A 15,333-nucleotide genomic window follows, 5' to 3' on the forward strand; every position below is an offset into this window, starting at 1 on the left:
GATTGCCACCTGCAGAAGAGTGAAGCAGGCCCTCTATCTCATTCCAAATACAAAGACACACACTCAAGATGGAATAAAGACCTAAATGGACATCCCAGAGCCATAAAGATCACCAGTGAGGAAACAAGGACAGATCTAAGGGCCCCAACACAAGGTATAAACGCACGAGCACACATAATAAAAACACACACAGCAAAGACGGAATAGATGTCTGGGACTAAAACATGACGCTTACGTGCATCCAAAGACTCCCACCACAACACTGGATGCACAGCCCCTCCCCAAGGGGACGGGTGATAGAAATGCGGGTAAAGTGAGATAATGGACAGCGTAAGATAGGAAATAACAATATATAATTGATCAAGGATACATGAGGGAAGGAGGGGAAAAAGAGGAGCTTTATACCAAGGACTCAGCAGAAAATGTTTTGGAAATGATGGCAACACATGGACAAATATGCTTGATACAACTGATGTATGGAATGTTATAAGAGCTTTCAGAGTCCCCAATAAAACGACTTAAAATAAATAAAGCAGAACTAGAGTAGGTTAAAAAACCGAAAACAACTTCATCAAGAGTGAAAAGAGGACCCAAGGACTGGGCAATGACACATCATTAAAATGTCCATCTCTCAAAGTCTGTCCAAGACTACAGCACCTCGACTAGAATATACCCTAAACCGGCAGGCCGAGGTCAGGAAAAGGCAGTTGCTCAAAAAAGATAACAAGGCAGCCAATAAACATAGGAAGAAATGCCCCTGATCACTATTCATCTGAGGGATGCAAATATAAATAATGGTACTGACAACAGAATTAAAAAGAGAGAGAGAAAAAAAAGAAAAACAGAAAATAACAAACAAGTAGTGGTGGAGTGGATAGAGGGAGACGAGAACTGTCATACACTGCCGGTGGGACTGTACAAATGGGAAACCACAGCTGAAAGCAACACATGGCAGTATCTCCAACTGGGAGTAGAAATTCTCTGGGATCTGGCAATCCCTTTGCTGGCTACATACCCTCAAGAAGTCAGAACCGTAACACGGACATGTTCACACCCACGCTCATCTCAGGACGCTTTGCAATTGACAAGAAGATGAAAGCAACCGAATTACCCGTTAAGAGAAGACCGGATCAGGAAACGTCAGCACATACACACAATGGAATCCTATACCAAGCACGTCAGGGCACGGGTAACCGCAGAAGGCATTGTGCTGTGTGAAACAAGGCAATCACAAAAGTATAGTGTACTTTTATCAAGGAAAAAATCAAGACCAAGGTTTTTATATCAAAGGAAAATAACTTTGATGCTAGCCAAGGAGGGGAGGCCGAAGTAGGGAAGTTGAAGTCATAGGCTAGACTTGCAGCAGTTCTCAACCTGTGGGTCGCGACCCCTTTCACAGGGGTCGCCCAATTCATCACAGTAGCAAAATGATGGTGATGAAGTAGCACCGAAAATAATTTTTTGGTTGGGGGTCACCACCACGTGAGGAACTGTCTGAAAGGGTCGCAGCACAGGAAGGTTGAGCACCGCTGGGCTAGAGGCAGACAGGTGCTAACCTGGGTGAAAAGGAAGACAGTTTCCACTGCAGGGAGAAGAGAAATCAAAGGGACGGGCAGTGCAAGGTTGCAGCTGCGGGGTGGGGATGGGGGTGGGGCGGTTGCTGGTAAGTAGTTTAAGTTGAATACAAAACTGATGGTCTGAAATATAAACCCCCACCTAATTGACAATAAAAAATTCAATTAAATAAATGAAGCCAATATGAATCCAGAAGAACTATCAATGAACACCGAGATAATGCAACAGAGAAGAACGCAAGAACCTAAGGGCTGAAGATCCCCTTAAAGGAAGGTCAGACGTCAATACAGAGTCCCTCCCGGTGCAGCGAAGGTTTCTATAGGCTTCGTTACCCAGTGCCCAGACGGGGGCTGCCCTCTGTCATAAAAACAGGCAAAGCGTCCAGTGCCACTTGCTTCGTCAGTGTGTCAAGTCTCTCCGAGATCTTGCTACTCCTGCTTGCTCGGCAGCGCCCTCAAACAGTGCTTTTCTTATTTTGCGCAGTGTCTACAGTCCCTTAAGGCACACAATCTGGCTCTATCGAAGCTACTCAGCTATTACCCAGGTGCAGAAACAACTGATAATTGACAATAATAAAATTCCATTTATTTTAGAATATTCTCCTCAGATGGTCTGACCCTACTTACAGTATCTGAATTCATATGCTCTTGCTCAGACAAACGTGGTAACACTGAGAGGAAAAGAAAGAGCCAATCACGTTTCTGCCGTCGTTACTGCTCACAGCAACCCCGTGAGGTTGGGTGTATGCGCTCGGGTTACAGCGGAGAGATGTGTGACCCAGAGGGAGAGCTCACCAAATCACAATGTTGTTCATCGGCGTGGTGCCAAGCAGAGCTTCTGGCATCCCTTGGACCTCAGCAAAAGTAAGGATAGTCTCCTCAGGGGACATCAGAAATTGCTTTTCTTTGCTTCTGCATTTGTAAACAGCATAAACAAAATCAGCACTTTGCACTAAACAATGAAGCGATTCTTCTATATTTTCATGAACAATGTACAGTGAACACTACTCTAATTCTAGAAAAAGAAATTTAAATTAAAAATACATATTCTTGAACATGTTTCACTGCATATTAATGTTGGAAATACTTCAAATTCATCATAAGTAAAGCTCACGTTTTATCTTTGTTTGTTTTTTACGTTTTTATCTTTAATCTCATGTTTCCTTTTATAGTTTTTAATTCAACAAACTCCACCAGCTAACCAAGTGACCACTGTAAAAACCTGGGTATTACCCTGCCCTCCATTCTGTCTCTAGCTGAGCGCCAGTCCTAACGACGTCACGCGCGCCTGTCACAAGCCGTGCTTCTCTCTGCTACACTTGCACGTCCCTTCCGAATCCAAGCATGCCAGGCTGTCTTTTCCCTAAGTCACAGCAATGAAGGTCATGAGTGGGCAACACAAGATCCTCACTCTCCCTTGTTAGAAAAGACAGATAAATCATCACAAATTGGGGTTAATATCTGAGAAAAAGAAAGGAGGCTCGAAGAGTTCAACATGTTGAGTCTGAGGAGTCCAGGAGATATCTAAAAAACAGGTATGTAGCTCACAAGTTCACAGCCAAGGACCACTTTTTGCAAGTAATCTGCACCAAGATGAGAACTGAAGAAATGGAAAGCGTGTGGACCAAGAAAAGGGCCTACGACCGTCACTACCCATCACTACTGTTGTTCCGTCTGCGGAGTTGGCTCTGACTCAGAGGACCCTAGGTACAGCGGGCGGAAACAAGGCCCAGCCCTGCACCACTCTCACAATTGCTGTGTACACCCATCGTTGCAGCCACTGGTCAACCCACCTCCTCGCGAGTCCTTTTACACCGACGTTCTACTTTATCAAGCATGGTGTCCTTTTCCGCAAACTGCTTGCTCCTGATAACCCATCCAAAGTACGGAAGATGAAGTCTCACCAACTTTCCTTCTAAGGTAAGGTGACCAGACGTCCCGATTTTGGCAAGACAGTCCCAATTTTTAACAATTTGTCCCATGTCCCACGGCGTTTTTAAAAAGTCCCGATTTTTGGAAAGAATGCACAAGCTAGGATATACGGTTTTCGGCTGCCATGTGACTATTTCGCCAGGAATTTTATCAATGGTGTCCCGCTTTAGCAATGTTAAAATCTGGTCACCTTATTTTAAGGAGCATTCTGTCTGCACTACGTTCAGACAGAAGCCTGTTCTTCTGATCGTCCGTGGTACATGCAACATTCTTAACCAACACTGCAATTCCAACGCATCAGACCTTTAGTCTTCCTTATTTAATGTGCAACTTACACAAACACCAGGCCAGTGAAAATATCATGGCTTAGAATAGGCTAGTCCTGAATGTGACATTGTTGCTCTTTAACAATTCAAATATGTATTTTTCAGCAGATCTGGCCAATGAATACATCCTGTCTCAACTGCTGCTTCCATGAGCCTTCATTGTGAATCCAAGTTAAATGAAATTTTTGACAGCTTTAATCTTTTAAAATTTATATTGGCTAGTTGTAAAAGGTTTGCTTTTCTTTACACTGAGTTATAATCCAAATGGAAGGCTTCAGTCTTTAATTTCATCAGCGAATGCTTCAAATCCTCTTTCAATAAAGTTGTAGCATCTACATACCACAAGCAGTTAATAAGTCTTCTTCCAATCCTGATGCCAAGTTCTTCCAGCTTCTTGAATTATTTGGTTGAACAGCATACCATTTCCTGATTTTAAATTCTGCAGCATGATTCCCCTGTTCTGCAAACAACTGCCTATTGGTTGATGTACTGGTTCTGCATGAGCACAATTAAGAGTTCTGAAATCCCCACTCTCTTCAATGTTCCCCGTGATCCATAGTCAAGAGTCTCCGTCTAGTCAAACACAGGGAAACATTTTCTGGTGTGCTCTGCTATCACAATACCAGTCTGTTTCAGCTCACTAATGACAAGGAATGAATGAAAGCATTCCATTTAACTTTTGACAACTTCCCATTTTCCTATGTTCCATGTTCCAATTCTTTTTTTATGGGCATGCTGTTTATTACTATGTTTTCTTTTTTTTTAAAAAAACATTTTATTAGGGGCTCATACAACTCTTATCACAATCCATACATATACATACACCAATTGTATAAAGCACATCCGCACATTCCCTGCCCCAATCATTCTCAAAGCATTTGTTCTCCACTTAAGCCCTTTGCATCTCCATGTTCTAATTTATTAATAGATGTCTATAACTGTTTCTTCTTATTTTGAGTCCTGTCCCAACAACAAATGAAGGTCCTGAAAGCTTTACTCCATCCATCATTAAGACTGACTCTATGGTGAGGAGGTAACTCTTCTTCAGTACCTTTTAACTTGAGGGACTCATCTTCTGGCACCAAAGTATCTTAGACACTTCTAATATTTAAGGAACAGAGGTTACAAAGAAAACCAACAAAGAAAGAAACCTATGTTGGCTGACTCTCTCGATCCCCTGGTTATCTTCTCTGAGTTATCGTCTCTTATCTTGTCTAGCTTCTATCTATAAACTGCTTCTAACTTATAGCCTAACTCTAGCTATGTTAGAAGCTCTGGTGACACAGTGGATTATGTGTTGAACTGCGAACCACAAGATCAGTGGTTCAAACCCACCAGTTGCTCCACAGAAGAAAGACGAGGCTGTTTACTCCTGTGAAGATTTAGTCTGAGAAAACACAAAGGGTCCATCCATTTTACTTTGTGTCACTGAGTTGGTATCAACTTGACGACGATGGTTTGGGTTTATTATACCTATAGTAACACCTAATCCCTCTGAAGTCGCTCAACTACCCTGAAGGACAGAGTAGACCTGCCCCATAGGGTTCCCAAGGCTTTACAATTGATGGAACCAGACTGCCACATCCTTTCCCTACAGAGTGGCTGGTGGGTTCAAATCGCCCACCTTCCAGTTAGCAGCTGGGCATGTAACCATGGTGTTACCAGGTCTCCTTCATATTACACCTGCAGCACAGAAGCAATCCAGTTTCTGAGCCCTGTGGTATAACCATTCTCTATTTCATAGTTGAAAATCAACCAATACTGTTCTCACCCTCCATCTTCTGAAAATCTCATGACCTCCACTTGTTGGTCATACAGGGTCCCACTGCTGCTGACCAGCCTCCTCTTTGTCAGACCAAGCACAGCTTTTATATTTCCAGATTTCAGTAGCACCTGTTTTTCACGGACATCGGTAGAGGAATAAAATAATGCCCTAAACAATAAAAGAAAAAAACAAGGGAAAGCTAGGAATAAATCTTTAATATTAAAGAAGTAGTTTCATATTTTAACTAGAAACTTTAGTTTAAGATGTCATTCTATTGATAGTCTTCATTTCTTATTTAAAACACATTTCTTCTTAGAACTAAATTCAAGTCCTTTCAAAACTACAATATACACTCATAACAGTCTGGCAGAGGCAAAGATAAAGGAGGGAGAAAAAAACAACAAAAAATACCCCCTGAGAACAACATACCTGATTTCTCGGATTTCTAAATTTCCCAAAGCGACACACACAATATTACACATATCAGGCATTGAAACAATTTGTAATACTGGAACCTACAGAAAACAAAAAGAATCAAAGATTGTATCAATTGGTTGGTTGTAATACTGATTTCACTGAGAGAAATGGCTCTCACAGAGCCCTGGCGACACTAGGCTCTTGAAGTTCACATAACCAGTAAAGCACAGTCAGGACTTAAATTCCTTCCTTTTGGCAACAGCACGGTGCTCCCTCCCATATCCCCATATGGCCTCTGGGACTTAGTTTTTCAAACGTTTATCCCGTTTCTTTTTTCATTACAGGAAGTTAGTTTCTAGCATTAAAATCATGAAAAGGTTCAGCAAACAGTTGTAAAGCCAAATGAGTGATATGAGTAGTAGTGTTTATTATAGCAAGCCGGCCTGGTCGCACAGTGATTAAGCACTTGGCTGTTAAATCAAAAGGCTGACAGTTCACACCCACTAATAGCTTTGCAGAAGACCTGGAAATCTAGTCCTATAAAGACTCTCACATCGAGTGAGTCCAACTCCCAATGACCCTATAGAACAGTGTAAAACTATCCTTATGGATTTCCAAGACTGTAACTCTATACAGGAATAGAAAGCCTCATCTCTTGCCCATGGAGTAGCTGGTGGTTTCAAACTGCTAACTTTGCAGTTAGTAGTCCAACACATGACCAGTCTGCCACCAGGGCGCCTGTAATGATTACATCCTATGGGACTGTGGGCCCAGGGTTTGCTTGTCCCTTCTGGTACATGGGTTCGTTACGCGTTACCATCAACACAATAATACTTATTAGCAACAATATTTATTGGAGCACTAACTTAATACAGTCCATATGGCTAATAAAAAGGGAATAATTAGTAAATTTTGCCATGATGCAGCTATTTAAAATTAAAGCTTATTCAATGAACATATTTACTGAACACTTGTGTACAAACCATAGTGCTGGATATATGGTGGAGAACAAAAATGAAAATGAACAAAAAATATGCAGCAGCAAGGAAAAATAATGATGTGGTAAGAAAAGGCAGATTCAACAACTATAAGCATCCTAGGATTTCGACCATGTGTGACTGTGGACAAAGACTAGAAGGTAATGTATCTCAAAACAAAGCAAAAATAATGTTTTGGTAAAAGGCAAAGTATATAAATATTGGCTAGTTTAGAAGTCAAAATAGGCCTAAAACACCAAACTCCACCAACATGTCTATTAATACAAACCCATCTCCCTGGATAAGTGTATGATGGTAGGATAAGCATATACCAATTTTCTGTATATGTAAATAATTTCATCAGAAAACAATAATCTACACACTATACACTGTCCTAAGCCCCATTCTTGGTAGCTGCCCCTCGACAATATCATACATGATTGCACAGAGCTGTTTCAGCACTAAGCTTTCTGACTTACCTCTGTGAAGTGCCAGGTATAAATCTTTTCCCACTGACACGTATCCAAAGGTTTCCAAAGAGAAACTGCATATTCACAGGCAGTTATGATGCATGACTCTTTATAACCAGCGCTTTCCCACCACATGGTACTCACGTCTACAGAACACGAACCTGCAGGATTCTGACAACAAATCAGAAATGAGTGGTTTGAAAGTCATACTTGACATGTCTATGAAAGGAAAAAGAAGCTGAAAATACATCTCAAAGATTAGATGAATTACCAAGTTACTGTAATTTAAGTCTTATATAGGTTAAATGATAAATAGTTTGGGGGTCTAATTTGATAGATTAAAAAATATCTAACCAGATGGAATAGATTTCATTTTTAAAATTTCATTTTACAAAAAGAGTACTTATGAGAATTTATCCACTTGGATAAACATTCTAATCAACCACATAGGTTACAGGGGATATAAACATTGAAATGACAAACTATTATTAGAAACAAACAAGAGAACACAGTACATCTAAAACTACCAGGCATGGTCAAATAGTATTAAATAAATAAATACTGGAATTTATTAGAAAATAAGAATTAAATAAAGAATGCAATTTTAAAAGTTGTTTTAAAAATCACCATAAAAAATAAGATATTTGAATGAAATAAAAACACAATACTTGGTGAGGGGGGAGTGGCAGGAAAAAAAAACAACAATACAATCACTAACAACCTAACAAAACTGGTGCTTTGAAAGCCTAACAGAATGGTTAAGTTTCTGAAACATCTGATATAGGGGAGAGAAAAAATGAAAAAAAACCGAAGTAAATGCTATTAGAAATGGTGAGGGAAGGGAGAAAGCTTAATCACAGATACACAGACAAACTACATATACATATATATATAACTAGTTGCATATAACATTGAAAAAAATGAAATAGTCAATTCCTCAAGATACCAAGTCATTCAAACTGACTCAAGAACATGTTTGAAATAGACCACGGGCATTACTATCCATCTTGTGCACAAAAGGATACTGGGATTATGAAGCTAACAATTTGCCGAAGGTCATTCAGTAAGAGGCAAAAACAGTGTCTTTAGCTCTTTCCTGCACACCAATGCTTTCCATCTAGGATGATTTTGCTCTCCTAGGAGATATTTGTCTGTCTTGGTTGTCACACTGCACAGGGGTTTCCTACTGGGCATCTAGTATATCGAGCAGGGGTCCTCAAACTGCGGCCCGCGGGTCACATGCGGCCCGCCAGGTGTTTTTACCACCACTGCCTGTCCTGCTTACGCAGCAGACTGGTCCAGTGTGCATAGGAATTTTTTCAGTTTTTTTTTTTAACTATAGTCCGACCTTCCAACAGTCTGAGGGACAGTGAACTGGCCCGTTGAAAAAGTTTGAGGACCCCTGGTAGAGAGGATGCTGCTAAACACCCTACACTGCAGCAGATTCTCGCAAACACAATTGCCCCGGCTACAATGTCAACAGGCTACAATGTCAACAGCGTTCTGGTGTGTTACTTCCTAACTCCATAAGCAATTCTTCTAGGAACATTACACCGATTCCACTTTTGGTCTCAGTGCCTGATTTAAATTTAGATACAAAGTTGAATTACTTAGCCTCCTTGCTGTTGGCAATACCTTCTCATGTAAACGTCTTGGAATGGCAGGGATCTCAAAGTACAAACAGAGGTAGGATACTTTGAGTTTTTCTGGATCTATTTGACCTCTTTCATTTCATAGTTTTAAATAAAAGCACAGAAAGCTGTATTATAAATTTTTTAAAAATTATCTTAGAAATGTATTCAATGTCTCAAACACAAGATACACTACTATACAGAAACACTCTTCTGACCTGTAACTTTGAAACCAATTGCAGGCTGCCTGGGTTTGAGCTATCACAGGTCGCAAGGTCGGCGAATTCAGTCTGTGGAAACAAAAGTCACCGTGTCAGTCTCTGATTTACGTATGCTGTCAACACAGTCATCCAAAGATCTACTTTGCATATTTTTATTTCTTCCAGTAACAGCAGCAAAGTTCCAAATGCAACTGCTTCATGAATGACAAAAATAGGATCACTCTAGATTTTTAAATATATATTTTAATTTCTTCAGCATGAACTTAATATTTACAAAGACATGGTAAAACATTCTCCAATACCAAGGAGACATTGTGGAAGGAAGTTATGCTATCCATGCTATTTCTTCAAGAAAATTCCATGAAGGCAACAGACTATACCTGCTCAACGGAATCTTCACACAACTCCAAGCGTGCACTTCCAGGGAGCTGACTTCCTTTGGCAGTGGACGACTCCATGGAGAGAGGTGCTGCTTGGGAGTCCGAGACACAGCAGTCTGCTTGTCCTTTTCGCTGTGAAACTTGGGGGCCGGCACCCGAGTTTAAGCATTGGATGGAATTGTTGCAGGGCTTAGCATCACTAGTCAGACTGATTGTGTCTTTCACGTGAGAAGGTTGGCACGTAGAGTAAGTACGTCCAACAACGTCCGTAGACACGTTTTTACAGGGGGCTTGGGAGCCAACAAGAGGAGTAGAGCCTAAGATGGGGAAGGAAGACGAACACATGTCTGCCGTCAGTCTGACGTGTTCTTCGGGCGTAACAGTAATTAAAGGAGTACAACGTATCATGGATGAAGAGAGCCCCTTGTTCTTAGGCTGGGCTTGTAGGTTTGACATTTTAGGATGTGCACAGCCCGCTGGTATGAAGAGTTCCTTTCCCAAGACTCCCGTTTCTACATCCATCTGCTTAGGAATCAGTTCTTCCCAAACAGCACCCTTTCCCTCTTCACGATGCTTCTCTGCACACATTTTTGACTCAAAAGAGTAAACCATTTGTTCTGAGCGGGGCTTCAATTTTTTAAGCTTAAGAGATCCAAAGTCTTCATCAGGTAACTGAAAGTCTGTGATTTTATAAAGAGATGACCGTTGCTTTGAACTCAGCATTTCATCCACAGGCAATGGGAGTCTGACGGTATCACGATCCAAAGCTAAATAAGAAACACTACTTCTGGGAGTCATGGAGTTCTCTTTCTGACTATGACCTTCCTTCCCTAAAATACAAAAACAAGCAACAACAGTAACAGCAAAGATCAAGGTAAGAAATATTAATATCCAAGGAGTCTACTTCGGATTCAAATATAGTAGCAACCCACCGCCTGTTTTTATTTAATGGGAACACAGTACTGTTTACATACTGCCCACACCATAGCTGAGAAGTTGCACCCAAGGCAGTAACAACCCAAGGCAGTATCCACGTTTTGTTTATCAGGTAACTTTGAGTAAATTAATGTTTAAATTAGACCACAGCACTCCAGGAGCTGGGAGCCCTAGTGAGATGGAGGTAACTAGTTGGGCTGCAAACAGCAAGGCCAGCATTCGAAACCACCAGCAACTCCTTGGGAGAGGGCTTTCTACTCCCGTGGTTAGTCTGGAAGCTCACCGGGGCAGTCCTACCTTGACCTACAGGGTCGCTGTGAGCGGACATCAACTCGATCGCAGTGAGTGACTTAAAGAACTTTGATTACTTTAGACATTTTAATCACAAAAAGAAAGCTGCATTTTGAAGGTATGATCACACCTAAGAGAATTATCTTTAACGAGAAGTAGAAGCTAAAATAAAGCAAAAGCAATTATGTGTCCGAGTAAAAGTTCTCTGAAAAAGATCCTGTTGAATCTGAGCCAACACTCTTTTGGGTACCCTTAAGTCAAATTCTGACTCAGTGACTTCATGTTACATAGTACTGACCTACAGGGTCCCTATGCTACCCCACTCATGGGACTAGATCGGCAGGTTTTTCTCCCACAGAGCACTGGCTGGGTTCACACTGTCAGCCTTTTGTGGGCTACTGAGCTAATGGGTCACCAATGCTCTGCCAGGGCTCCTTGAAAAAGTATTAACTCAATCAAAGAGAAGGTTGACACATTGTGGACTGTTAACTAACGATACATTTTTCTTTTTAGTGTCTACGTTTTCAACCACTATTTGTAAGCTCTGGCGTTATACTGCCAGGCTTGCCTACATACTAATTGTGTGAATGGGTGAGACAGTTCCATTTCGCTTGCCTTAGTTTCTACTTCATACAAGACTGCTAAGATGCCGCAATAATGTAGCACTTGTACAATATTTAGACCACCCATAGAAACCAAACCCAGTGTCGTCAATTCTGACCCCATGGAACAGAGCAATGTCAACTATCACCATCACACCAACCACATGAACTCTCTTCTCACCATAGAAAACTTCTTTTTCTTTTTGCTCTTTGTGCAAGAGGGTTTCTTCCTTGGTCCTGTTAACACCTGATGTGCCAGAAGTGGGCAAAATAAGTTCCTGGTCATCAGATACTGGGTTACAGACTGCTTTTATTTTCCTTCTGTTTCTATTAGATGCCTGGGTTACTGACTTTCTAGTAAAGTCATTATCGCTTGCAGGTGAGGTGGGGCAACTTGGCTCAGTTAAAGAAAGAAATTTCACAGGAATTCTTGAACTTGGTCGTCCTGCCCATGAGTCACTCATCTGAATTCTGCTTTCATCAGCTTCTTCATAGGAAAGGTTTAACTTTTTAGTTGCTTTAATTTTCTTTTTCAATCCTTTCCTCCTATCATGCAAATGGCTTTGAATTACAGCTTCTAGGGCTCCATTCCTTTGGCGATTTGACATGCTTCGGGTGGTTCTAACGTAATATTCTGCAGGAAACAGAAGCCCTTCTAGAACCGCACAAGAATGTGTTTCATTTTCCGCAGAAACAGGACAGATAGATTCTAGGCTCAAGCTCTCAGATGAACATAGAGCCTCGTTTTCCTGAAGACTGTCATATCTGCCATCAAAAATATTAGGTTTTAAAGATTTCCCACTGAGACTTTGGTCTTTCAAGTTTTGGGTTTGACTTGCTGACACGTTATGGTAAGCGTGCTCATTTACAAAAGGTGACTTATCGGCTGCTAAGCGAGGACCTTTAAGCAGCTGGTCGTTTGCACTTTTATCTGTATTTACCACTGGGCTCTTTGTAGGGACAGTCAGTGTCTGATCTCGAGGCTCTCCATTTAGAGGTAAAGTAGTGCTCCTTTGAGTGAGCTTACAGCTTGCTGAAGGAGGCATGCCTTCGAGTTGCTGGCCACTCCTGTTATCTAAGGGCGTATGCGAAAGGACTGTGGTCACCTTGGGAAAACTAGTTTCCCCTATGGGTCCACCAGTACTTCTTTCTGGCTGGGCAGTTCGTGGAAGTACTGCATCCCTTCCATTAGTTTCCGTAACAAGTGCAGGAAAATGTGGGACTTCAGGTTCAGGACTAGAAAGGTAAGGTCTTATTTCGGATACTGGTGTCTTAGGATTTTCCCCGTTGAGTTGTTCCTGCCCCTGTAGTCTTCTTCTAGAAAGCATAAGTGAATCAGAGTACAAGAGAGATTTTCTGTCCTGAGAAATAATTGTTCTTTTCTGTTGCTGCTTTTTTCCTCCTGGCAGTTTACTGTGTCTTTTATCATCATCTGGGTGATTGACCCTGTAAGAAAAATGTTCTTGGATACCATCTGTCCTTTGTCGATGTAAGTCTTCCACTGGGCCATCTTCAAGGTTGAAGGAATCAGGTTCGATATCAGGTGTGAAACATGTTTTTTCTCCTGTTTCTTCATCATGACGAGTACTGATTTGTAATCTGTCCTGAGGATATACTTTATTTCTAGGTTCTGTGGATGAAAAATATAAGAAATATTTTCCTTTTGAAAGGGAACAAAAATATATATTTTAATTATTATCTAACATTTATTTAATAAAGATCAATGGTATTTCATTTCAGCATATCCAGGTTCAAGTTTTTAATATGCTAAGAAACTATGGTCATTTTTAGTAAACAGACAATAGGATTTTAATGACAAAAGTACTATTAGAATTAGGAGATTTAATTATCCCAATCATCTAGTCTCACCTAATTTTTAAAATTTCTTTTCTTTTAGCTAAAATAATTTTAATGTTATCTACTTCAATAATCCCAATTTTAGGATTATAAATTATCTTACTTTTAATACCAAAATGCTTGTTGGCTTTTAAAGTATTTCTATCCAGACTTTTTTCTTTGTGCATAAAAGAGGCTTTAAAATGTTCATGGAAAAAAAGGAATTAAAATAATGGAATTTTCCCATGAACATTTTGATGCCTTTCTTATATATTTAAATCATCTAATACTTTATGTATATGTTCTGCAAACTGAGAGTAACTAAATAAACAATTCAGGTGAAAGTATAGCATCTATAGTTCAGGTAATGGGAGAAGACACTGCCAAGTCTGTAAACTATCTCTAATTCACAATAAAAAGCAAAAAACAATTGGCGAACAAACAATAGAGCTAGCATGAGTGAATGTGTTAACTTTACCTGAGTGATTTAATGAAGGAGAAATTCCCTGCTGGAGCGAGCAATTTTGTTCTACTCTCTTCTTAACAGAATCCTTAACCTTCTCAGCTTTCTGGGCACGCTAGGGGAAATAAAATCTCAGAAATAAATTTAAGGCACATAAATAAGCTTCCAAATAAATCTTTATAACATGAAGAACTGTTTCTATGAAATTTTTTAACACAATGCCTCAATTTGAAAAAAGAATCACTTACCTGAAGACGGGCCAATGTCTTGCTGTATTCTCTTTTCAAATATGCTAGTTTTTCCTTCAACTGCAAGAAAGACACCCAACAATACTGAGGAAAGACGGAGTCAGCAGGAAGGGACACCGTACCCACCAGACATGAGTGTTCAGTGCTAGAAGGGGCCCTCAGCAAGAGGCAGTGCCTGGAGGGGTCCACTTGTAGTTCTCACAAACACTACTCTCTCAGGACTTTCTCATGAGCGATTTCTATTTCGTGGAACATTTCCTCCCCTACTTATTTTTCTAATCCCACTCAAATCTCCCTGGGTCCCAGGGAATAAACTGCTTTAGATTGGGTGCCCTTGAAGAGGCATTTCTGAAGAAAAGTTGAACTTAGATCTGAAAGAGAAAGGAGCTAGTTTGGGGAAATAAGATAAAAGGTATTCTAGGCAGAGTGGACCACAAAGGTAAAGGTCCTGTGGTGGGATGGGCTCGGGGGATTTGAGGAACATACAGAAGGCCACTGAAGTCGAAGCTTTCACTGTTGAATATCTAGCCAGGTACACAATGGGGATTCAAGACATACTTATTACATAAACACATAAACTTGGGGCAGAGTCCCAAGTACTACTCTGAAGATTAAGATTCCCTTGATCTCTGAATTCTGAGGTTCAAAGAGTTCTCTTGACAGCAAAGTCACCCTCTCTCGTTTTCCAAGACATAGGAGGAGGAGTCTTTTCAGGAGGTATTAGTTCCTTGACCAATAAAATCCTCTGCTCCTTTAAAAGAAACAAACACCTATCATCACCTGCCGAACACGCTTGCTAGTAGGCACCTTATTGACTGTATAAGTTTCCTGTTTTCATAGCATCCTGTTCAATAGTATCTAAAGGAGCCATTTTGCCCCTACTCATTCTCCATTCCACAACAGTGGACACTTTCACATTGTGCTTCAATTGGTGTGCCAAGAACATTTCCAACTTCCATACATTGACTCCTTTCAACCCTCCTGACTATCCTATTCGTTGAGATCAGTTATTACCCCCGTTTTACAGATGCGATTATGCAATTTGTCCAAGGTCATAGCCTTTATGTGAACTGATGCACACTCAGGTCACTGGGCTGTGGAGTCGGCTCTTAACCTCTCATCTTGACTGCTTCTCACTGAGCCTGTTGTGAACATGCGGAACCATCATGCTGCCTTTGCAATGGTCTGTCTCACCCCCCACTAGATGTTGGGAAAAGAGGGCTGAAGGGCTAACGTGAATTCGGCAGGATGCCTGGCACAGCCA

At 40.8% G+C, this 15,333-nt stretch overlaps 1 protein-coding gene across 2 annotated transcripts in view; it reads right to left on the minus strand.

Moving 5' to 3' along the window:
- PALB2 (partner and localizer of BRCA2) overlaps nt 1-15,333 on the minus strand; it is a 29,474-nt gene that overhangs the window by 13,388 nt on the left and 753 nt on the right. Inside the window, exons 2-10 of one of the 2 annotated variants that reach the window (XM_075564617.1) lie at nt 14,070-14,129; nt 13,837-13,936; nt 11,704-13,152; nt 9,694-10,523; nt 9,311-9,382; nt 7,471-7,632; nt 6,027-6,112; nt 5,604-5,765; nt 2,370-2,486 (exon numbers count right to left, since the gene is read on the minus strand). In XM_075564617.1, coding sequence (XP_075420732.1) covers nt 2,370-2,486; nt 5,604-5,765; nt 6,027-6,112; nt 7,471-7,632; nt 9,311-9,382; nt 9,694-10,523; nt 11,704-13,152; nt 13,837-13,936; nt 14,070-14,129 — 3,038 coding nt within the window. The remainder of the gene's footprint in view (nt 1-2,369; nt 2,487-5,603; nt 5,766-6,026; nt 6,113-7,470; nt 7,633-9,310; nt 9,383-9,693; nt 10,524-11,703; nt 13,153-13,836; nt 13,937-14,069; nt 14,130-15,333) is intronic. The other variant, XM_075564618.1, reaches the window with a different exon arrangement.

This window comes from Tenrec ecaudatus, chromosome 12 (genome assembly GCF_050624435.1).
Source record: "Tenrec ecaudatus isolate mTenEca1 chromosome 12, mTenEca1.hap1, whole genome shotgun sequence".
In the NCBI taxonomy this organism is placed as follows: domain Eukaryota; kingdom Metazoa; phylum Chordata; class Mammalia; order Afrosoricida; family Tenrecidae; genus Tenrec; species Tenrec ecaudatus.